General features: G+C 39.5%; 1 protein-coding gene across 1 annotated transcript in view; it reads left to right on the top strand.

The window, feature by feature from the left end:
- The window catches only part of dlgap3 (discs, large (Drosophila) homolog-associated protein 3), a 212969-nt gene extending 186878 nt beyond the window's left edge, over positions 1-26091 (top strand). Inside the window, exons 4-12 of the mRNA XM_077196070.1 lie at positions 13675-13895; positions 14013-14115; positions 15648-15837; positions 17666-18174; positions 18266-18360; positions 20591-21069; positions 21208-21299; positions 23551-23697; positions 24192-26091. Of these exons, the coding sequence (XP_077052185.1) occupies positions 13675-13895; positions 14013-14115; positions 15648-15837; positions 17666-18174; positions 18266-18360; positions 20591-21069; positions 21208-21299; positions 23551-23697; positions 24192-24476 (2121 nt within the window). The 3' untranslated portion in view covers positions 24477-26091. The remainder of the gene's footprint in view (positions 1-13674; positions 13896-14012; positions 14116-15647; positions 15838-17665; positions 18175-18265; positions 18361-20590; positions 21070-21207; positions 21300-23550; positions 23698-24191) is intronic.

Raw genomic sequence — 26091 nt, 5'->3', positions numbered from 1 at the left:
TACACTCCTTTCCAGGTACAACATTGAGCCACAGTTGAGCACCACTTATGAAATAAAGACTACAGATTCCCACTATCCCTGTGTGCATTCTGTTGTTTTTTAGCGGACACCAGTGGGAGTTCTGGCCACAGAATGAAACATTTTAAAAGATAATTGTGACATTTTACCTCACAGATTACATCTCGTAATTCTGACTTTTTTTCTCAAAAAGTTATAAAGTCAGAATTTTGTGATATAAAGTTGCAATTGCAAGAAATAAAGTCAGAATTGCAAGAAATAAAGTAATTCATTTAGCAATTGCGAGTTTTAAAGGGACATTGTGTAGGAATTTCTCCCATCTAGCGGTGAAATTGTATTTTGCATTCAAACGAATTGTGCTCTCCAACGTCTCGCTTTTTCAAATGCGTGTTGCATCAATGGTGGCTGTTATGTACCAAAAAGCTGACAGGATGTCTTCTAATAGCACTTCGTTGAGTTTTTCCTTCGGGTGAACAGGTTTGTTATTTCAAACAAACTGCAACTTGACACAATGAACAAACGAATGTTACAGTATGTTTAATAGCAGTGCAATGCAGCCTTTTAAACTTGCCGGCCAGTGACAAGCGCCTCTCACTGCTCTGCTCCTCCATTCCTGCTGCTTTCAGTTACGTGACGCTGGCTCTGAACGGAAATGCGTTGTGGAAACGCGTTGGCCTAGTACTTTTTGACCCTCTCTGATATTATAGTTTTTCAAGATGGCGGAACGACATGGAAGCCTCCGTGGACCTACCCATCACATGTATATAAAGATAATAAATTCTTCATTTACGAGGATAAGTCAGATATTTGGCAGAGGTATTTGTACACCATTGAGGACATATTTATGAATAAAAATATTGATTTTAGATAATAATATACCTAAAAAACTACACATTGTCCCTTTACAGTCCAATTCTGAGGAAAAAAATGTGTAATTGTGCAATTGTGAGTTTATATCATGTAAGTCTGAGATAATAACTCGCAATTGCTAGTTTATATCGTGCAAATTTGAGTAAAAAAAATCAAAATTGCAAGATGTAAACTTGCACTTGTGAGAAAAAAAGTCAGAATTGTGAGATAAAAAGTCACAACTACCTTTTTTATTTTGTTGTTCAGTGGAGGAAACAAGCTTCCAGAAGAGATGTCTTTGCAAGAGGGATGGGAAGGTATTTTTAATAAAGATTATAAGGGGTCATGAATTTTAAAGAAAATATGATGTGCATTGTTATATATTTTATAATAAATACCGTAATATTACATAAAAAATAAGAATTTACAATTTTGATATACATAAATATATACATACATAATACCATAATATTACCGTAATATTATATATATATATATATATATATATATATATATATATATATATATATATATATATTTCTATGAATAAATACAATTATTATATACAAATTTAATAGTAATTAATTAACTATTAATATGTATGTATAATATATTTTATTTAGGGTTATTTTATTATATTTTAAATTATTATATTTGTTATATTTGTTATATTTTATGCACGGCTCCTATCGTGGTAGTGAAGGAAAATATAAGGCTGTTTAGGGGAAGTGATAGGTCCGATAGTTTGTGACCTGGCAGTTATCTTTTTTGTCACAGCCACGCTATCTCACATCATGCGTAGACTTCAAACACCTGGCGCTTGAAGAAAAGAAGACCAGTTTCAGCAAAGCGTAGACCGAATAGCAGCTGTGAGAAAGCACAATAAGCACCAGGTGCACCCCATGTCATTCCTGCTCTGTCCCCGGGCTCTTAAGTGGGAGAGAGAGAAAAAAGACAATGCATTCTGACGGACATAACCAACTGTGCCGTCTCCGGCATTCTCCGCTATTGTTGCCCAGGGCGACAGGAACGTGCATGGAGGTCTCGTCCTGACACTAATTTAACTTCCTGTAATATTAGCACTTGCAAGCTCCAATTACACAGAACATCAGCTTCAACGTGATAGAAATACATTCGGTCAGTCGCCACTTTTGTTTAGCTATTTGTCACAGCGAGACAACCAATCAACTTTCATACACTCCCACTCAGTATGGTACACACATACTGTATATCCAATCATTCAATGGTCACTGTGTAGCTACATACATTGTCATAGCCAGCAGTAGAAGAGTAACTAACTACAAGTAGCAACACTGCTACACTATTCAGTCGCGTAACAACATCTCTGTTATCTGAGTGTGTAGCATGACAATTGCTATTTTGCGTTTTTTGTTCACATTGTGTTGACGTGCTAAGAATCAAACTTGCTTTCTTAAATGTTCACTTTCTCTGTATGTAGTGTTGGGAAGTCCACATCATTGTACTGAACTGGTATATTTTAAATGGTCCATGTGAATGAATTGGTACAAAAATGCAAAACTGGTGTGCACATCCTAAACACCCAGATTGGGCTTAGGTGCAGGACAACAAAGTAGCACAAACTAAAAAAAGAAGCGTTAAGTCCGCACACTGAACAAGGTTTTTTTTTCTTTCTTTTTTTTCTTTTCTTCAGTAATATAGATCTTTGTTATATTTTTGATATTGCTATTATTTTATTTATTGACTTTTTTTATTGAATTTGTTTGTCACATGTTTTTGTGTGTGGGCCCAATTAAGGGGATTACCTGTTTCTTTTTAAAGTTGACTTTACTCTACATTGGTATTGTGCCTGATGAAGACCTGATGGTCGAAACGTTGTGCTATTAATAAATTCATTTAGAGCAGCTATTTTCAGTGTGAGGACTTCACGCTTCTTTTTTTTTCGTTAATGAATTAATTCAACCCATGATTCATTTAATTAATTGTCCATTTAATAGCTTTAATGTCATTAGTAACTACATGTTAGTAGTTTGTAGTGTAGCTATAACTTCTTTTCAGGCAAGAGTAGCTTGACTGTAGTTTGACTACTTTAAGCAAAGCTAAGCTACAAGCTATTTATGATTTAAAGTAAGTGACATCCAGATAACCTGCATATAGTCCCCATCAGTGCTGATTCTTTGTTCCATCATGAAGAGCAACTGGTCCTGAGGAAACTGAGGTCTTACAGTGATAGCTGATGGCGGTACAGCTGACTCAGCTACCCTGAGCCTCTGAGGAGGAGGAAATCCAGCTGTAGGCGCAAGCTCAGTTGGGGACGCATCGCGGGAGGGCAGTTTTTTGATGTGATCCGATCTGAAGACATGGGGATAAACCAGATGAATCCTTTATTACCACAAGTCAGACGATCTGTGTCGCAATTAGCAGGGGAGCGGAAGGAAGTGAAATGTGTCAATATAATGAGAACGAATACCTGGGGCGGTAGGGGGGAAAAATAAGAGGATGAGAATAATAACACAGGTTGCAAGGATGGAAAGTTGGTTTGTGGGAAGAGGGTAAGGGAATCAGTGATCTCAAAGTCATGACATCAAAGCTGACAATTATTGTTTTCATGGAATATTCCAGTATGTATTGACTTTATTTGATTTATCCATGCACATCAGTATTTTATTCCAATTCATATTTCTGTGGGAAAACCTGTCACTCCAACGCAATCTCATGACAATTCATAACTATTTTACGTGTTGGAAATTGGTGGATAATTTGTACGAACTCAGTCTTAGGTGCGCAAATGATCTGCTAACACCTCTGTGACTGGTATGCTTAGGGGTGGACCTTCACGCGTAAATTCTTTTAAATAACCGTATGTTTGTGTACGATTAGCTCATAACATTTGCGTAACATTTGCGTTTTTCCATGAGTTCAGGATGTGCACTCACATGAGTGATCCAACTAAAATGATCCAACGATCCAATTCCCTGTTGGATAAAACCAAGCCCTGCCCTACATTTCTCTTGTTTGAGAAGCTGTTTCACTAAGATATGCGCCATAGTAAGTAAGAAAACGACATTGTATGGACAAAAAAAAATGCAATGATATTCTTCAAAAGATTTTATTTTATGTTCCACAGAACAACACCAGAATTGTCGGTTTGTGACTATCCCTTTAAATTAAAATTATCTTATTATTTTCTCACCTTCATGTTATTTTTTGCACATAATGTATGCTGTTATATTTTTTTTAACTGAACAATATTTAGTGATTCTAATAGTGTTACTATTCAAAATGGTCAGAAGGAGGCCAGTTATGTGAAAGTTGTGCAAGACATTACTACAACTTTTGCATTGTTCTTCTGCATTTAAAGGTGCAATGTGTAAACATTTTGAGTATCTATTAACAGAAATACAATATGACATCCATAACTATGTTTTCAGTGGTGTATAAAGAACGTACTTAATAAACCGTAATGTTTTTATTACCTTAGAATGAGACATTTATTTCTATTTCTATTTATATCCATTTATATCCCTTCGATGAAGGTCGACATATTGTGACGTCATGTTTCTACCATAGCCGAACGTGGCTACCTGACTATGGCTTTGTAAACTTTATCCATGATGTGGTTTATAATGGACTGTGGTACAGAAACAGTGACAATGTTACACACTCTTGGCTTGCTCTGGCTATTCTCTGCTGTCTCAGACGACGATATGTTTGTCCCGATTTAGCCACCGTAGCTTCTTCGAAAGGGAGGGGTGAGCAGTGGGCTGAGCCCTTAGTGCAACTCGCAGCCGAACCAATAGAGGTTGCTAAAAATCACACACTGCACCTTTAAAGAACAAAATAAAAGTCTGAGAAAAAATAAAGAGAATGGTATGATGCTCAAACCAAGGACAAGAAGAGGCAGTTGAGCTCCTGATTCAAAATTATCTTGAAAGACGATGACCTTTAAATATCCCACTGAGTGGTCAATTGATATATAAGGCATTCTCTCTCTCTCTCTCTCTCTCTCTCTCTCTCTCTCTCTCTCTCTCTCTCTCACTTCCGGTGTGACGTGTGACTGTTGAGTGTGAGCGGAGCGTTTGTGAGTGAATCGGAGCCGATCGGAGCTCGTGAGTGAATCTTTCTTTCTCTTTCTCTCTTTTCTTTCTTGCATGGGTTATTGCTGAAAGAGTGGTGATTTGTCTGTTTGTTTGGGCCGCGTGCTACCGTTCTCTTTATCGGGCAGCATGACGGACCCACGTATGCAAGGTTTGAGTAAACTCACGCGGCGCCATGGAGTTAAAGTGGTGTCCGCGGTGAGCGTGGAAGACTGTTGCCTGGCTGCAGGAGAGGTTGTTGGGCATGAGAATATCATGTCGGCCTCTAGAATGAACAGTGCCACTGTGATCTTTCTTAGCTCTGTTGAAAAGGCAAATGAGTTAGTTGAGACTGGTATAGTTATTGAGAATCTTTTTACTCATGTTCTCCCACTTTCTATGCCATCAAAAAAAGTTTTGTTGTCGAACGTTCCGCCTTTCATAAGTGACGAAACTTTGGTGAGAATTTTATCACGATATGGTAAATTGGTGTCACCTATTAAAAAGATACCAATTGGAAGTGGATCTCCTCTTTTGAAACATGTGGTTTCATTTAGGAGATTTGTTTACATGATCCTAAGGGATGATGAAGATCTAGATCTGTCATTGCATCTCAAAGTTGACGAGTTCGATTACGTTATTTATGCTACTACGGACAAAATGAAATGTTTCAAGTGTGGTGAAGTGGGCCATTTAATTCGTGCTTGCCCTGGTAAAAATCAGGAAAATGTTTCAGCGACGGTTGACATCGTTAATGTTAGTGAGCCGGTCAAGGCTGGACCGTCTAACGAGGCTCGGCCGGCGGCGTTGACGGCTGAAGAGAATCCGCCCGCGGCCGAGAGTGCGGCGATACAGTTAAACGACACCACAAATGTGGTTGAGGAAAATAGACTGGGTGATGCTGAAACATTGATTATTCGTTCTTGCAAATTGAACGTGAAAGAAAGTGGTGGTGCACCTAATGTTTTACTGCCTGATTCGTTTGGTGATGGCATTGAAATGGAGACAGAACAGAGTGATTTCAAAGTTCCAACAAAAAGGAAAACATCTGACGAGTTTCAGAAATTTAGAGCTAAGAAAGCTGACGTGGAGGATTTTTATGGTGAAACTGACAGTGAGTCTTCTGACTCCAGTGTCAGTCTCTCTCAGTGTGACTTCTCTAGTCGAGGAGTTGAAGTAGATGACATTAAACTTTTTTTAAAAGCTACTAAGAACAAGAGAGGGGTCTGTGTAAATAATTATTTTTCAGACACAAAGCAGTTTGTTGAGAAAACCAGGTTTTTTATGTCGGAAGGTTTGTTTACAAATAAGGAGATATATCGACTAAAAAAGATCGTCAGAAAACTCACTTCTGATAGTGCCAATGAAGGTAGTGCGAAAGTATAGCCTGGCTAGTAATGCGGTGTGTGTCTGTGGAGTGCTGATTTTCTTCTTAGTTTTTTTCATTTCTCCAAGTATGAGTGAAGTGAATATTGCGACTTTGAATGTAAATGGAGCAAGGGAATTGAGGAAAAGAGCAGGAATTTTTGAAATGGTTAAACAAAAAAGAATAGATGTTGTTATGTTGCAAGAAACGCATAGTGATTTGAGGAATGCTGCTGATTGGGCCGAGGAGTGGGATGGGGTCTCTTTGTTGAGTCATAATACCTCACTTAGCGGAGGGGTTGCTATTCTTTTTGCTAAGAGTTTTAGCCCAACTTCTTATCAGGTTGACGAAGTAGTTAAAGGTAGACTATTAAAAGTGAGAGCTATTTTTGAGAATTATATATTTGTTTTTATTTGTGTGTACATTCCAACTGCACAAATAGAAAGAATGTTGTTTTTAAATACTTTGTGTTCAGTTTTACAAAAATGTTGTGTCGAAGAATATTTATTTTTGGGTGGTGACTTTAACTGTACATTGTCAAACTTAGACAGGAATCATATTGAACCTCACTTGCCCTCTCGTAATCGTTTGGTTCAGATTGTTAAAATGCATGAGCTTTGTGATGTTTGGAGGCAGCTTCACGAGACACAAAAACAATATACTTGGACTCATGTTCGTGACAGTGTGATTTCACTGGCAAGATTGGACCGTTTCTATGTTTTAAAGCATCACTTTAACATTGTAAGAAAATGTTTAATTACTCCACTGTGTTTTTCTGATCACAGTATGGTGCAGTGTTCTGTGTTTTTAAACTCCATTAAGCCAAAGAGTGCATACTGGCAGATAAATACCACTTTGTTAAGTGACAGGTACTTTAAAAGTACGTTTAAGCTGTTTTGGGATGAGTTCAGAACCGAAAAGGGGTCTTTTAATTCTCTACGGCAGTGGTGGGATTTTGGGAAAGCCCAAATAAAGCAGTTCTGTTTGCAGTATACTCGAAACGTCACTAGAGAGATAAATGTGAGTATGAACACCTTGGAGACCGACATTTTAAAACTTCAAGATTTAGTTGAGTCGACTGGTGGTCAGGGTTATCTAGATTCTTTGTCAAACAAGAGGACACAGTTGGCTGATTTACTGGGCATTAAAACACAGGGGGCTCTGGTCAGGTCGAGGTTCCAGAGTGTGGACCAAATGGATGCTCCATCCAGGTTCTTTTTTAACTTGGAGAAAAAGAACGGTCAGAGCAGAGTCATTCATGCTCTGCGCTCCGAGTCTGGAGGACTATTGACAAACCCTGCAGACATTCGAAAGAGAGCGTTTGGTTTCTATGAAAACCTGTATAAAAATGAGATTGGGGTGGAATACAGGAGTGACAGTGATTTTTTTAACGACTTACCCCAGGTGTCTGAGGAAGTCAATACTGAAATCTCTGGTGCTTTGAGCGTGGGCGAACTGTACAAGGCCCTCCAAGGAATGGAGTCTGGAAAGGCGCCGGGCATTGACGGCCTACCAGTAGATTTTTACAAATCTTTCTGGTCGGAACTAGGAGAGGACCTTCTGGAGGTTTTGAATGAAAGCTTGGCTGAAGGCCAGCTGCCTCTGAGCTGCCGTAGAGCAGTGCTAACCCTCCTGCCCAAGAAAGGCGACCTTGCAGATATAAAGTGCTGGAGGCCCGTATCACTACTCTGCAGCGACTATAAACTGCTCTCGAAAACGCTGGCTAACAGGTTAGCAGGAGTGATGGATGGAGTCATTCATCCTGACCAGACCTACTGTGTTCCTGGTAGGTCAATATTTGACAATGTTTCATTGATTCGTGATGTTATAGAGGTCTCCAAGATGTTAAATTTAGATTGTGGGTTAATCTCATTGGACCAGGAGAAGGCATTTGATCGTGTTGAGTTTTGCTATTTGTGGAGAGTTTTAGAGGCTTTTGGGTTTTGTCAAAATTTTATAAATAATATTAAAGTTCTTTACAGTGGCGTTGAGAGTATTCTTAAGGTGAACGGTGGTTTATGTGCTCCTTTTAAAGCTCTTAGAGGGGTAAGGCAGGGGTGCTCAGTGTCTGGTATGCTCTACTCTTTGGCAATAGAGCCACTTTTACAACAGATACGAGTTAAACTTCATGGTTTATGTTTGCCAAACTGTAAAAATAACATGATACTGTCGGCTTATGCCGATGATGTCATAGTAATGGTTAATAGGCAAAGTGACATACAGGTTTTGTTAGGTTTACTTAATGTTTTTAAAGGTTTATCTTCTGCAAGTGTAAACTGGAGTAAGAGTGAAACTTTATTATTAGGTAAATGGGCAGGTGGGAGACCAGATCTTCCTGAAGGTTTAGGTTGGGGAAAATCAGGGTTTAAATACTTAGGAGTGTATCTTGGTGATGATGTTACAGCGAAAAAAAATTGGGAAGGAGTTATTGAAAAGGTTAAAGGTCGTCTGGATAAATGGAGATGGTTAATTCCAAAGATGTCATATAGAGGGCGTATTTTAATTATAAATAATTTAGTTGCTTCTTCATTGTGGCATAAGTTTGCATGTATTGATCCTCCCTCACATCTTTTAGCGAAAATCCAGACTATTTTAGTAGATTTCTTCTGGGATAAAATGCATTGGGTCCCACAGAGTGTGTTATTCTTGCCTAAGGAGGAGGGTGGGCAGGGTCTAATACATCTTCACAGCAGAATCGCAACTTTTCGGTTGCAACTCATACAAAGACTACTAGTTGGTTCAGCTGAATATAAATGGTGTTCTGTCGCATATGTTATTTTACGTAATCTTGAGGATCTGGGTTTGGACAAAAAAATTTTTTTTCTGGACCCTACAAAATTGAACACTTCTGGTTTACCAGTGTTTTATAAGAACCTTTTTAAGGTTTGGAGTCTTTTTGTTTTTAAAAAAGCAGAGGGTTCACAGTCACTTCATTGGCTATTGGAAGAGCCTCTAATTCGTGGAGCACGTCTGGATGTGTCTGCCGGTGGCCTTTTCCCAGGACTTAACAAGACACTCATTGACAGTAAAATCACCACTTTGAGGCAATTACTGGAAATAGCAGGTCTTGATTTTAAGAATGAAGAAGCGACGGCTCAACATCTGGGAATTCGATCAACCCGTCTAGTTGCGCAGCTATTGGTGAAATGGCAGACGCTTCTTAATACAACAGAAAGAACTTTGTTGACTGAGTGTCGTGACGGTCTCTGTAAACCAAATCCTGAAGATTCGTTTCCTTGTTTGTTTCTTTCTTTGAACCTAGGAGAGGTTTCTGGAGTGTTTTTAAAAAGTTTTGATTCCTTGTTTGTAGACTTTTTTTCTTGTACTGGGAAAACTTTGTATAAGTATTGTGTCATTATGTTTAAAAAAAAAATGCTAGATAGGAAAACAGATACTCCATGGCGTGATTTTTTTACATTGAATGTGGATAGAAAACCTGAGTGGAGAGCACTTTATAAACCACCGTTGACGAAAAAGACAGGTGACTTACAGTGGAGAATTCTTCATGGCGCTGTCGCCGTCAATGCTTTTATTTCCATTTTAAATCCTGAGGTTGATGCTCAATGTCCTTTTTGCACTGAGAGAGAAACCATTTTTCATACATTTGTGAACTGTGCAAGATTAAAGCCTTTATTTTTGTTTTTAGAAAGTATTTTTCAGAGGTGTAATGAAACTTTTTCGACAGTGTTATTTATTTTTGGTTTTAAATATGTGTTAAAAAACAGATTTGTATGTCAGTTGTTGAATTTTGTGTTGGGCCAAGCAAAGTTGGCTATTTATATTAGTAGAAAAAAGAAAATCGAGCAAAACTCTGAGCAGAATGTAGTTGCTATGTTTTCAAACATGTTGAAAGCTAGGATATTAATTGATTTTGCTTTTTACAAGCATATGGATGATCTCATTACCTTTGAAGGTATTTGGTGTTGCAATGAGGCATTGTGCTCTGTATTTGAAGGTGACTTGTTTTTTTTTGCACATTGATTGTGAGTTGGGGCTGCTCTTAATATTTATGCATATTGTATTGTAAATATAATGTGAAACGATTTTGTAATAAAAGTTTGTTGTCTCTCTCTCTCTCTCTCTCTCTCTCTCTCTCTCTCTCTCTCTCTCTCTCTCTCTCTCTCTCTCTCTCTCTCTCTCTCTCTCTCTCTCTCTCTCTCTCTCTCTCTCTCTCTCTCTCTCTCTCTCTCTCTCTCTCTCTCTCTCTCTGTGCGCACGCAAGTGCACCTACCCTTGGTCATTTTCGATTTTTGAGTTTCAATCTTCTGTCGAACACAAAAGAAGATATTTTGCAGAATGTTGATATAATCAAACAGTTGGAGGTAGATATTGACTTTCATAGTAAGAAAAAATACTATGGAAGTCAATGGATACTGTCAACTGTCTGGTTACCAATATTCTAATATTCTAATATACCAATATAAAATATATTGTTTTGTGTTCAACAAAAGAAAGAAACTCATACAGGTTTGGAACGACATGAGGTTGAGTAAATGATGAAATTTTTTTACATTTTGGTTGAACTATCCCTTTAAGTATGCTTATAATACTTATTTTTATTTTTTAAATGTGTCCCCACAGTGAGAGCTGAACTGTAAACAAAACATGATTCCCAGAGAAAACAGTGAGGAGAGTAGCAAGTTTAAAGGGGACCTATTATGCCCCTTTTCACAAGATGTAAAATAAGTCTCTGATGTCCCCATAGTGTGTATGTGAAGTTTTAGCTCAAAATACCCAACAGATAATTGTCTACAGCATGTTTAAATTGTCACCTTTTGAGGCTCAGAAAACCGCACCGTTTTAGTGTGTATCCCTTTAAATGCAAATTAGCAGCTGCTGTCGGGCCAGTCGGCGGACCCTCACGAGCTCGCAGGACGTGTGTCAGGATAATCTCATCTCACGGAATGATAATATCAAAACATAAACTCTCAGTAGCCGTGTTCATTTCGACCCGGAGTCGGACAATAATGCCCACAGAGCCAGATAATATGTGCTGTATGGAGACTGGACAGGTATAGTCTAGTTTAATTACGGTTATAACTTGTTTTTCCATCTTTCTTTTATCCACTATTAGTACAAGCCTGCTGTAGCGGACCGCGTCCGAATGTAAAAATATACTGATGAGTTCAATGAAGTTTATTGTACATCACAAAAAAGATGAAGCGTCAATTTCACTCTAGAAAATCACTGTAGGAGCTGAATAAACACTGTAACGTTATAAGAAGTCCACATTAAAGTATTATCCATAAACTCTCTCCCTCTCCCTTTCATTATTATCAACATACACAGCGAAGTACAAAAAAACACTCGTTACAACTAACAGTAAACAAATATTATACACAACTTTTCAGGGGGTGCTTAATAAACTGGTAAACTGTATATGTAGTGCGCACTCTCACTTTCATTACTGCCATTATCAATAATATTAGGCCTATGGCTCCAGTAAATAAACAGAGCTATGTGGATTAATACATCCAGCTACACGACAACACTTGGGAGACATTCTCGTCAGTGCTGCAATGGCGGATGTGTACAACTCTCAACTCGCTGTGAACTCGATCAGGACGGTTCTATGTTAGACCGGCAGTGTCTGTCAACACTCGTGGGCGGGGCCTGTGGCTTTAGTGACGTCACTAAAGCCACATTCTGAAAACAGGTCGTTGGGAGACACTGCTTATGATTTATGGGACTTTAAAAAAAAGGAGTGGGTGGATTTTTATCACTGCTGGGTGGTTGTGTACACACACTGCCATCACACATTTATGTCCAAACACCATGCAAAAGTGAATTTTGCATAATAGGTCCCCTCCCCTTTAAGAGGGAACATGCTCTTGTCAAACAGAAAATACTGGACCTGTGTATGTCTCACTTCACCATGAATTGAAAGAATTATTGGTTCTGTTATTAAATGTCTAGCCACCTTAAAGCCGCTGTGCAGCTTGTAAGACAGACTTTTTTATTTTATGTGTACAAAATATGTGACAGATAGCAGATGCAGAGGTAAAAACAGCAATAAGACACAGCGATGCTATCAGAAAAGGACATGGCTCTGGAGAGCAAAATTCATGAAAATAAATAATCTCTCCTCTCCCCTCCATAACCTGCTATCTACCCACATCTGCACTGTGTCCTTGCCCCAGCCGAGGGGCAGCTCTTGAGTGTGATGACAGCTCTAAATGTACAGCTGGTGCCTTTCATCCCTGTCAACCAATCAGATTTCATTTTACTCAGCTGCCCTCAGTTCAACCTCTTGTTCCCCCTGGTCATGCTGTAGCCAGAAAGCCACAGCTCTAACAAGGCTGTATATATATATATATATATATATATATATATATATATATATATATATTAATCATAAACCTTTAGTTGCATTTTCTCTCATATCAGTGGGATTTATTTACAGAACATTAGTTTATGTCCTCATTTTTAGCATTGGGTTTTTTAACTCTCAGTCTGTGATTTAGTGGCGAGGTTTTCCAGTGACTCTTCCTGCAGTTTACATAGATAGGTGGAGACAAGTGACTTTCTCATATTGAGATAGTATCTTGTATATTGAATCATTTCACTCAACCTGTTCGTTAAAAACACTGATTCATTCAACAATAAAACTAGTGACTGTCTATTTGAGTGGGTCATTGAATCATTTACTTATCTGATTCATTGATTCGTTCAGCTATGAAGCAAGTGAATGGCTGCATCCGAAATTGCATTCTTCCCTAGTTGGCAAAAAATAGAAAGATAAAAAATGTGAAAAGGATTCACGGTATTCAACAGTAAGTGAAAAGTACCTGGATGACTTGCTACTTTCAGTGAGATTCTGAAATGCGCATCAAGGGAAATGAGTTGTGAATGTCAGTGAAGTTGTGTGATGCAACTGACGCTGGTAGGTCACATGATAATGACAACTACATAAATGTTAATGTAGTATGGGCGGAATTTCATTCATACTACACCCATTAATACTACTATATATAACATACTTTTTAAAACAGTCGCAGAGTAATTATTCAAATTAAGTACCTACTCAGAGATTTTGGATGCATAAATCCATTTAATAAGTTACTCATCTGATTTATTAAAAAACATTGATTCATTCAGAAACGAAACAAGTGATGAAACTTAATGAGTGAGTCATTAAATAATTCACTCAGCTGACTCATTCAAAAACAAAAATTCATTCATGAAAGAAACAAGCGACTGTCTGGGTGGTTGAGTCAATTAATCATTACAGCCAATTCGTTCAAAAAATTCTAAGAAAATGACAATATTGTGTCTAAACTGTAAGTTTGTCATTATTAACTTCTTGTGTTGATATATAACAGCCATATCCCTCATCAGTTTCATAAGTAAAGCCCAGACTGACAACAAGTCATGTGTCTCTTGCAGGTGCCCTCAGATGACTGGTGTGGTGGCGGTCCGTCAGACAGTGGTGGGGAGATCCCCTGCAGGCGTATGCGCAGTGGTAGCTACATCAAGGCCATGGGCGACGACGACAGCGCTGACTCAGACAGCAGCCCCAAAGTGTCACCCAAATCAGCCCTCATCGCCCAGAGAGAAGCCTTCCGCCGGTCCGTCAGCATGGACCAGCGCTCCTCCACCACATCCAAGTCAGTACTCACTTGATTTTCAGTTTGTTTATTTGCTGTATTCAAAAGTAGCACATTTTGGACTACCATGTAGTAGAAGTTCAAGTTGAGACTTTAATGGAGTATTCTTCTCCTCAGGTACTCGTGTAAACAGTGCACAGATGTGTACCCGAACAGCCGCACCACGCCTAAAGGCCACCCTCGCTCCCGCAGCTACACACGCTCTCTGACCAGCGCTCAGGTATAACACACTCACACAATGCACAGTGTTCACACCAAGCGTGCCGCACAAGCCCTGAAAAGTGAAGCCAAAGCGTCTCGATCGCCCCCCGGTGACCGGTCCTAGTACAGCTCATAAACCCCGCCTCCCCATGTTATTCAATGGGACGAACTACGCAATTAAATTACACTTCACATATCTTTTTTCCAAAGATAGTTTCTGTCATTTACTGTAGTTTTTATCACGCTGATGTAATGTCAAGTGTTTGTTTTTAAAATAAGTTTTTTTTTAGTTAGTTATTTGATGATATAAAAACGGTGCTGTGGCGTACATGATTGACAGCTGTGACTGACAGGTTCTCTGAGCAAAGTAGTCACTGAAGCAACAACAGACTTTTTTTTTCGGGATCTTTGGAGGACTGCGGAGATTGGAGCTTTAAATTTAATATCTAAATTTCTATAATTAATTATTTCACACCGACATAATGGGTTGTTCTGCAGCAGAGGCGTGTGCTTGCGATTGATTCAGCGAGAGTGAGGGCGGGACGTTGATTTCGCGGCTTTACTTCCTGCTCACTACTGCGCATGTCTGGTCCCGAAATCGCAACTGTGCAGACTCAAGTCCCAAGATGTCAGCGCCATATCGGGACAATGGTGGCTTCACTTCTCGTCAATGGAAGAGAGCGAAGGGGCGTCGTCCATCTTTTTTTACAGTCTATGATTGCTAGGCATAACTAAGGGGTACCTATGGAGTTCTGGGTCCATGTTTGGGTCAAATATGGACAAACCCAGCCGTTGGTTAATTTTTTTTTATTAATTTTGTAACCCAACGATTAGGTTTGCCATATTTGACCCAAACATGGATTGAAACAACTTAGCATTTTTAGAGTGTTGCTAAGGCATAACTAGTTAGTTCCTAGGGGGGTTTGGGTGACCGCTAAGGTATAACTAAGTGGTGGCTTGGGTGCTCTGTTGGTTGCTAGGACATGACTCGGTGCTTGTTAGGGTGTTCTGGGTAAATACTGATTGGCCAATTAAGTCAAAAGAGACTTGTGCTTACAGCTCTGAGAATAATATTATAATATTCTGATCACAAGATATAACCCTGAATCAGAGCTTAATAATAATGTGCAGAATTAGTTGATACATGAAAAATATACATGTTCAGTTGCATGAACAGTCTGAGTTATATGCGGAGACATAACATATGCGGAGTTATAGGCCCGTTAACACCAAAGACGATAACTATAAAGATAACAACAAAGATATAGTTCTAAAAATCGTTCTCAATATTAAAGAATAGCACCACAGCTATAACGATAACGGCACAGAGAAACGTTATCGTTGGAATCACTTTCAGAACGATTTTATCCAGCTGATGAATGATGAAAACATTGACAGCCAATCAGAATCCAACCTGCTGTAACAAGCTCGATAATTTAAAGCGGCAGACAAGCACCCGCCTAGAATAAACAGAACGATATCAGTGGAGGCTAATATAGTTATCTTTAGGGTTATTGTTCTTGATGTGAACGAGCCTTATGTGTGTGTTAGCTGAGTGACAGTCTGAACCTGTTTGGAGAGATGGAATCACAGGCTGTGGAGGCACTGGATCTACCCGGATGCTTCCGTACCCGCAGTCACAGCTACGTACGGGCCATCCAAGCTGGCTGCTCCCAGGACGATGACTGCCTGTCTGTCTTCTCCATGTCGGGCCCACAGGGGAGCATGAAGGGCGAAGCAGGTGAGTCATCAGCATGTGTTTATGTATGTGTGGGTATACCTAGTCTCCATGCTGTCACAGCGATTAGATTATAGACTTAATGAGTTTTTGGATCAGTCTCATAGGAATTGCTGGAGAAACGCACTTCAGCCAAGGGATTTAGATCAAAACTACTTTCCTTCTATCTCTCCGCTCTCAGTATTTCAAGACTGTAAACAAATGTTACATAGTAAACACTGTAAACACTGCTCTAACTCCCTTGAGATTATCTGTCTCCTTGACTATCCCTTGGGTTGTAGTCAAGATTATGGTGGCAGTGTTAATCTTGTCAATGAAATACTGAAATGAATTAATGTGATAAAAGCCAAAAGACAAAATCTGTGTAAAAATTAACGCTGCATGGTCGTAAATGCAATGATATTTTATTCTCTCTATTATTTGGATGACTTTCCATCTTTTTTCATTGTCCCTTATTCTCTCGTTTAGAGTAGAGACTCTCACAGGAGATTTATTAAAGCCCTTGTGAAGTGTCAAAAGCATCCATCTGCAGTTTCCCAAGGCAACACTCATGATACACACCGGAGTGTGAGTGTTTTTAAGAGAGAGGGATGAGGAGAGGACAAGAGAGATGGAAGGACGGCTTAGGCATGCTTTTTAAAACTACTTTAATCTCTGAGTGTGTCCCACTGAATTTCATGTATCTGCTCTCAAGCAGTGTGTGTGTGTGTGTGTGTGTGTGTGTGTGTGTGTGTGTGTGTGTGTGTGTGTGTGTGTGTGTGTGTGTGTGTGTGTGTGTGTGTGTGTGTGTGTGTGTGTGTGTGTGTGTGTGTGTGTGTGTGTGTGTGTGTGTGTGTGTGTGTGTGTGTGTGTGTGTGTGTGTGTGTGTGTGTGTGTGTGTGTGTGTGTGTGTGTGTGTGTGTGTGTGTGTGATGCGAGTGCGAGCTGATGTTACTTAAGCCATGAGGATGTGTCTAAAGCTTTTGAATGACTCTCGATTGGGAATTTTTAAGCTGTAATGTATTTATGTACATTTCTCCATGATTCTGTCTTCTATATTCAACGAAACTATATTTGCATCTGATTCTGTATGCATTTCTCACAACTCTCTATTCTGTAAATTGAAATGCTTTTACAATTTACAGTTCTCAGTCTTCAGAAGCCATATTATAGGTCTGGGTGAGGAAAAAAATATTGTCACTGTACATTTATCTGTTTTTATAATCAGAGGTTTCAAAATATCTATGCAATGGTAAAATAATAAAACTACACAAATATAAAATAATTTGCAAAGAATGGTAAGTTTTTAGATGAATACACCAATTTTGTATGTTTTAGTCCATATTGTACATTTCAGCATTTATCGAAATGTGTAGAAATGTTTTTATAAACTTTATGCAAACATTTCTAAGGATACTAAGGAGATCAGGCTTTTAGATGCAGAAGCTTACAGTCGTCATTTTTTTTTTTATTTTGCGTTATGGTCAAACAAAACTCAGAGGATGAAATTTTGAACATTGTGTCTCTATAAAGATGCTACAAGTTTGTCTTGGTTGTTTTTTTTCATTGTGCCGGAAACATGTTTGTGTGTCCATGTTTTGTCTCAGCTAGAAAAATGGGTCTAGAACTTGAGGACTTTTGCAGGTATTGTACTTTTGTAAGTCTTTGCATCCTCACAGTTCTCTATGTTCTCCTTACTAACTGCCCTTCTACGGTGGAGACTTAACTCAAAGAAAGTGTGTTTTATTCTTTCTGTGGGGATTGTTTTGAGTAAACAGCCCTTCATTTTTCAAATGAATAATATATTTAAATACAGGTCTCAACAAATCCTCTCTGTCTTTTGTCGGTCTAGTGTTCCCGTACAGGAAAGGACCCCCTCCTCTTCCCCCTCGCATGTCCAAGCCAATGATCTCCGTGACCGCTCAAAGCAGCACTGAGTCTACTCAGGACGCTTACTTCCAGAGTACAGGACAGCCCGTTCTGGTCCGGCCCAGACAGCACAGCAACTCAGTGGACCTGACGGGGAGCAGCGGGGGCCGTTCCTCAAGAGGTGGGCACTACCTCGGAGGGAGCACGACGCGGATCCGACAGAGCAGCAACTCTGCGGAGAGTCTGAACGGCAGGGCCCTTCAGAGCATCGGCTACCCTGGTGGACCTGGTCCAATGAAACCCAAACACAGCAGCTCGGCCGACAACCTACTGGAGGGGCCCAGGGGATCCAGGGATCGGGCTGGAGGCAGCCTGGGAAAATCGGCCTCTCTGCCCCAGAACAGTATGTCCCTAGCTAAAGCTCTGACTGGAGGAGAGGAGTTCAAACAGGAAGGACGAGGGAGGAAGTGGAGACCCTCTATCGCAGTGCAGGTATGAGAGGGGACTATCCCATAAGGGATACAGACTGATCTCTCTCTCATGTGCAACATTTTTGTTAAATGTCTCTCTGTGTGTTTTCCAGGTGGACAGCTCAGAGACATTGTCTGACTCAGACCCTGAAGGCAAAGCGCTGAGAGAAGTGCACTCCATAGGGGTTCAGGTGGAGGATGACAAGAGGTAGATCTAGCTTCATTTTTCTCGATGTATAAAGATGCCGTGACATTTTCCATAACAAATGGAATTGAATAGCAGTTATCTTTCCTGTGTTAATGTATTTGCATTCAAAGAAGTATTGAAGGGTTCCTCACTTATTTTAAAGAGCCAAAATGTCTTTTGTTTACATGGATCATGAGTTGCTACTTGCTACTGATTGTTGGTGGCAGGTGGTATTAGACATTTTCCATTCTAGACAGCATTTAATTATTTATTAACACTCTTGAGTGCAATATGAGTCACATTGTTAATCTTTCCTGAAAGAGCAAGACTGTCCATTTTTAACTATGTATATTACATGTGTTACATTTAATGATAAATAGATAATATGATAAATAGGGTTGGAAGCTGATTACTGTTTCAGGAAAGTCAGGAATTATTCCATTTATAAATAGTAAATAAGTAAATAAAATGCCAGCACTCAAATGGTGTTCTTTTTCAGTGAATCAAACAGACACATGACTAAGCATAGCAGTTACTGACTGGTTGTTCATATGACACCATGTAGTTAAAGATTATGGGATTGGTCAGTAACATTTTATAATATTAATGAATGCTATATAGTAACAAATATAGTATTGTTTAATGTATACTTAATTCCAATTATTTGATTGCATTCATTCCTCATTCAAAAAGAATAGTCATTAATAAATATGATTAAATGCAAGTTTTTCAAGAAATTTTTAATTTACATATTGTTTTTAAAGTTCTCATCATTTGGCAATGGAATTCTGCATCCCCCCCCCCCCCCCCCCAAAAAAAAATTGCATTCACTCTGTTTTGCAGTTTTGCAAGTGAACGCAAAGTTTCTTGGGGGAACGCAAAACTTTTGTGAGCGAACGCACAATCATTAATTTTTTATATATATATATCCTCCAATTTTTTTATATATATATATGAAATATGTTCGATTTTGTCAAGATTTTTGGAAACCAAAGCATTTGTATGTTGTTGGGACTATGCAGTTTAAGATAACATTAATATATTTCAGTGTTTGATTTTAAGAACATCTTTGTGTTGGGTCCTACTTGATGTCCAATGTGAAATCTAAGCAGTTGAGAACCAGTGCACTTGCTTATAGATTAGTTCAAATCTAACAGACATGTACTAAAAGCTACAGACAAAGACTAAAAGCTTTTATGGGCTCTTTAAATATCTCTCTTATATTTCCCTTCATTCTCCAAATTGGTGAAAAAGTTGTCAGGGGTGGTTGGTTTATTTCTGAGGTGAGGAGTGTGAATGTCTCACAGTGTTAGATGAGCAAAAGGGTGCAGGTGCAAGGTTCACACGCAGGCACGCAAGCAAACGCACACACAGTGGGTGTACGTGCTAGGAACACAGAGTGAGGTGAGAGGGTATAATTAGGCAGCCATTGCGCAACACTGCAAAACCTGTGAAATTATGTCATTGTCACTCATCCGTGAATTAGCTTTGTGCATTTTGATCATTAATTACCATTGTCAGCCTCTTTCTTGATTTAGCAGAAACTATTGGTTTGAAGTCATTGGGGTCATATTTCATGTAGGCTATTTTTGGCATTTATTAAAGGCGTGGTTTAGGTTTAATTAGTTCAAGCTCAATCAACAGTATATTTCGCATAATGTTGATTTCCACTAAACAATTTCTAAGCGTCATTAATTTTCCGTTCATTTTATAGTTACGGTTGTTATAGTCACTGTTACATTTGCAGCACTTACAATGGAAGTGATTGGGGGAAATCTGTACACATTAAAATACTTTCAATAGTATAGCCACAAGATGTAAACAATATGAGTGTTAATGTGATTTTAGTGTGCTAAATTGCTTACTAACCTTTTCTCTGCAAAGTTGCATCCAATTTTACAACTTTGTTGCTATGACAATGCAACGCCACAAACCCTAAAATTATGATTTTTAAAGCTCAAATAATACACAAATTTAACAGAATTGTAAATGCTTTTGTAAATATATGAGTTTCGCATTTCTGCTTTTAAATCCTTCATACATTGGCCCCATATACTTCCATTGTAAGTGCCGCACTGCAACTTCATTTCTTGGTTTGTTTAAAGAGAACAAGGGACAAGTTGAAATTATTTTTGTGGTAATGAATGTTAGACCATAAATGCGGTAAATATTATCACTATATCAGTAACTACATATAGTTCTATCGGTCTACCACTACATTTGAGTTGAATTGTCTTGTTGTTTGCTCCAGACGAGCCCGTTTCAAACGCTCCAACAGTGTGACAGCGAGTGTCCAGGCTGATCTTGAGACTGAGGGTTTTGGTGGGCTGACCGTCCCCACTCAAGACAAGGGCCTGCAGTTTGGCTGCTCATTCCAGCGGCACTCGTCTGAACCGGAATCGGCCGGTCAGTTTGCAGAGTACCGCACAGTGCACACACAGGGCCAGTGGGCCTACCGTGAGGATTACCACAGCGGTTACACCACCGAGCCCGGCCCTCCAGAACTGAGGGCCCTGCCCCGCTCTCACTCCCCTCTGCCTCTGGCCCCCGAGCGCGGAGTGGGAGTTTGGAGCGAGGGCCCCCGGAGCCTCCCAGATTCGGGCCGAGCCTCACCCTGCTTACGGGATGGAGAGTTCTTCCTCCGGCTCCTGCAGACAGAAGTAGAGAGGATGGAGGGATGGTGCCAGAACATTGAGAGAGAGTCAGAGACGAATGAACTGCCGGAAGACGGTGAGTGAGGAATATAACAGAAGAGATGGTTGGAGCAGATATTAAGCCCCAAAACATTCATCTTGAATATGTTGTGGTTTGCCCACAGTTCTTTCAGTTTAAATGCTGTCCCTCTGATTGGTTTGTTTTGTGGTTCAGTGTTGGAACTCATCAGAGGAGCTGTCGGCAGTGCTCAGATGCTCATGTCACAAAGAGTCCAGCAGTTCTTTAGGATGTGCCAACAGAGTGTGGTGAGTGCTTTGTAACTCTTTCTGTTGTGGATAAAAGGGAAGACGTCCTTACTTACCTTTTATCTTTATCTTAAGTTTTTATTTTAAAGTGTAAATCATCATACATTTGGCATAATGTTTAACTATTTACAGTTAAGGAATCTTGCAGTTAACACGTTTTTATTGTAGCCTTTTACAGTTTTTTTTTGGTAAAAATTACATTTTAGTAATGATTTTAGTAATCTGTTTGAACTGAACTGTTTAAATGAACTGATTCACCAAAATGATGAAGTGATTTAAGAACACTAATGGCTATACACTCAATATAAGTTATTGCTCTAAAATGTCTCTTTCTGTGTTCTAAATAAAGCACTGCAGTGATGACGTATATTTTACAAGGCCAATCCAGAAGTTAGCATCAGCCTTGTTCCCTCAACAAAAACTCAATAGGATGTTTCCATTGGCCTGTGGATTATTGCTGAAAATAAGATCTGTGTCCAAACAAAAGTTCAAAAATGAGCACAGGTTTTTACAAATTTTGAAGTCTCAATATAATCAGCTTCAGTAAATATATAGGCTATAACTAAACCACAGTTGCATGATTTTAAAAGTTACATTTCCATCCAGCTATTTTTATGCCCATTTTGGGATGGAAATGGCAAGATGACCATACATTTATCATCCATTAAGAACACACGTACATAAACTACGATAAAAACACGTTTACCGAATAAATCCCTCGAAGCGCAACAAAAAACTCACGTGACTTTGCCTCAACAGTGGATGTGATTGGATAACTGGACTAACCAGTGAACTAATTTCATTGCACAGCATCTCAAATGTTAGTTTGATCCTTCTGAAATCTGTCGAAGTCTGTCATCAGGATGATTTGGTTTAATTCCCTCCCAGAAGTGTCTCACGCGATTGAGTTCCCAGACACCAGGCAACTGAACGCAAGATAACATGACAGCATTTATTGCGTTTCGTCTGCACGCTCTGAGATGCAAGTCATTTATAATATAGGAAGAAAAAGAGCCACAGTGACTTCCCCAGTTGCAGAAACTTCCATATTTATTACAGATATTTTCCGCCAATGTCCCAGGAAGTGACTATTTTGTTCCTTTCACGCTGCTTTAATTTTTTGGCACATTTTGGGCACAAGTTAAATTCACAACTTTGGATTGAAACATGTCTACTGTCACCATCAATAAGCCTTTGTTTGAGTTAGAATAGTTTATAATAGTTAAAAAATTGCAAGAGCGCGATTATAAACACAACTAGGCTGTAAAAGCTGACTTTTGAATAGATGAGTTTTCCTGGGGTGCGTTTCCCAAAAGCATTGTTAGCCAACTATGGTTGCAAGTTCCGTCATTATCAGCATAGTTCAGCATAGAGTCGGTGTTTCCCGAAACCATAGTTCCAACGAACATTCGCAAGCAGCATCGCATAGTTGTGTGGTTGGAACGACAGCTCTCGACCTGTGGTTAGAAGCATAGTTTCTAGTTTGCATGGCATGTGGACTCAATAAATCCATATCTTGAGAAAAATAAGCAAGCTGACATTCATTCCAACCTGTCCTTTATTTAGAATACATACAAGTGTCATTTATGTCTTTAGTTTGTCAAGAGATTTAAAGTGACAGGCTCGTTCTTTCGTAGGCCTACTACAGCACATGATTGAATCTGGAAATAATGCAAAATAATATAGAAAAAATGAGAAACAGTCCTCAGATGCCATGTCCGTAATTTATAGCAAAATATATTACATTAATTCGATCTCAAACAGATTGATTAAAAGAAGTTATTACTCCACCAGGTGTGTAACCTCATTAACTAACGTGGTTGAACGACCAATTTGCGGCAATATGGTTCCGGGAAACAGTCGTGACTAGCTAGTTGATTTCCTCAATGATGTATGTATGTATACTATGGTAGTTAAGCAGCGAGTTACGATGTTGTATGGGAAACGCACCCCTGTTCGGTGTGAGGGCATTTAATGTCCGTGACAAACTCCGTAGACCCATTTAGCCACTTCTCAGCAACAGCCATTTTCAAAACAAGTAAAATCACACGGGGATAGACGTTATGTGTTTTATGCCGTAAAAGTAAAATGTGAAAATATTTTGAGGCATTTAACAAAAACTCATTCCAAAAACTTTGACTTCAGGATGATGGAGCTGTAAGGGCAAAAATACTAGATCATTCCTGTGTTTTGGCCTACGAAAATATGTCTTCCCTGCGGCACTCTATAATATCCCCCACTCTTCTCATAGGATCCTTCATCATACCCTCAGCCCACCACTCAGGATCTGGCAGGTTACTGGGACCTCCTCCAGCTAGCCATCGAGGACGTGAGAGTGAAGTTTCAGGACCTCCAGCGGCTGAAGGACTCGGGCTGGCGGTTGCCTCCTGAGAAGAAGGTGAGAGTGGAGATCCGCTCTGCTCCAGTCACTGCACAGCTCCACTCCAGTGCCAAAACAGCAGCGGGCAGGAGAACCACTCGTGTGCTGGGTCCCAACAACTCTCTGCCATCACACAAACACCTCAGCAAGAAACGGAACTAAACTAGAGGGGGGGAAAAAGACATGCATGTTCTGGAAAAACAGCTGATTTACTGCCTAAAGACCTGCTCAATTGCTTTGAGATATTAAAGCCTAACAAATATGTAACTAATATCTCTGTTTTCTTTCTTTTTACTGTCTGCTGCTTCCACAATTTCATGCTCATCCTAAAAACACTAATCCAAAATCATTCTTGTGTTGCAACTCCATGGTGCCGTCCCTTCTCCGTATATGTCCTGGTCTTCATCCTCTCTGCTTGTACGTGTGCGTTTTACGGTGTCCTTCCCTGCGTTCCGTCCATCCCTGCATTGGTCATCCATGCTGTCACGCCACTCCCCCGCTCTTCCTCTCAGGAGGATAAGAAGGTTCCACCTCCATTACCAAAGAAGCCCATCGGTGGCATAACGGGCAGCCTGAGGGCCGACAGCACAGCCGAGGCCGGGGGCATGCTGGTGGTCTCGCGTGGACGTAGCGTCCCCGAACGGGAGAAATCGCTGGACCTGGGCGAACGGCAGAAGCTGGAGACGCGACGCAGGCTGCTCCAGACCAAACGCTCCGCTTCATTCCGCCAGAATTCCGCCACGGAGAGCGCTGACAGCATCGAGATCTACATCACAGAGGCTCAGACGAGACTCTGAATCAGTCAGACACCCCGTAAACAACCACTACGGCTCTTCTCTGGCCCTCTGCACAGACGTCCATGTTACAAATTGGCCAGAGAGCGAGTGCAATTACTCACTTTAGTGTGATAGATAACTACAGATGGCCTACCAGTATGCTGCTGGTGTTTGGATGTGAGCTTACACGTTTTATTTATTTATTTATTTATTTTGTCGAGCAAGTGTTATTATTCTCACAAAAAAAGGGCTCAACCAGCACAACAAGTGTTACATGATTGAGACTTTTGTAAGTCCACAAAATATATACAAACCTTAGGACTGTTTTAATGAACCACGGCAACACATACGGGTGCAATTTCACATATTTAAAGGATCTTAACTTGTAATTTTAAATAATAGACTTTGTTTTGATATAATCGTGGCAGTGTATGTGTTTGTTAATTGATTCCACAGTGCGGCGGACGTAGCCCCCGTAGTCACTGTGACACTAGCGCACTCTTGTGGCCAGAGTAGAGCAATGCATCCTAATGTAAATATGGGCCTGAAACTGAATGTCTTAGCAGCGCAGTAGTACAACTCAACAACGTTTGCAGTAAAGATAAATGCCTTTTTTTAAAAGCCAGTTATCAAACTGTCACAGGGATTTGTCTCCTGTATAGTGCAATATCACTTTGCAATTGCATTCAGGCTTCTGAGGGGAAAAAAAAACACAGAACAATAACATTCAGGCTCTGAGGCAACAGCCACGCTTCCTGAAAAAGGATGGTCTACATCATAAGACTCTTCAAAAACAGCAGCGGTTGTCCGAGGGGTGCAGAAGACAATCCTTAATTTCACACTTGACCTGCACACTGAAAAATGATCATTCAGAGGGAAGGGGAAGCATCTTGTTCATTTCACCCCTCTGCCTTTTTTTGTAACAGATGAAAAAAAAAAAGTGAAATCAATGTAGCTTCTACATTTTGCCTGAGTGCTTTAATTTTAATTCTTTTTTTTTAAAACTGATTTGTTCTCTCTTTTTTTCTTCTTTTTTTTTGGGGGGGTAGTATTATTTAGTTCCAGTTCCATTGTCTAGTGGTTTGGCCCACAACTTATTTCATGTAGTTATTATTATTTTTTAGAACCATCTTATTGTCATTTCCCTGTTTAATTCTGTCTGAGGCTCAAACAAAATAAATAATACACTTTAGATTATTTTAGAAATAAAAGCCTGTGTCCACTTTAAAAAAAAATGCTGTTAGTTTAAGTGGTGAAGTTTTGTGTTTATGAAAGAAAGGAAACATTAATGAAAATCTAATGTTATAGGAAGAATGGATTGTGTGCATTCAACTTTTAATTTGGATGAAAGCAACCTGGAAACTATATTACACAATCATGCTTGCAAACTCATTGTCATACTTGCTTTGGGGGTTTCTTTTAAGAAAGGGAAAAAATGTTGATTGCATGAACATTTGTTCGTTTTTGGTATGTTTAACCATGGAACAAGATGGAAAATCTTTGATTGGGAGATGTATATTTTATAAAGTACATTTTTAGATTAGCAGATGAACATATGTTGTCAAAAGTGGTGTTCAAATATGTAAAAAAAAATAAAAAAAAAATAAATCTGTGGACTTTAGAAGATAGAAGACTT

This window comes from Siphateles boraxobius, unplaced genomic scaffold (genome assembly GCF_051911475.1).
Source record: "Siphateles boraxobius isolate OS27281-9 unplaced genomic scaffold, OSU_SipBor_1 35, whole genome shotgun sequence".
Lineage (NCBI taxonomy): Eukaryota > Metazoa > Chordata > Actinopteri > Cypriniformes > Leuciscidae > Siphateles > Siphateles boraxobius.
The sequence above is the reverse complement of the archived record's forward strand: the minus strand, read 5'-3'. Positions and strand labels throughout refer to the sequence as shown.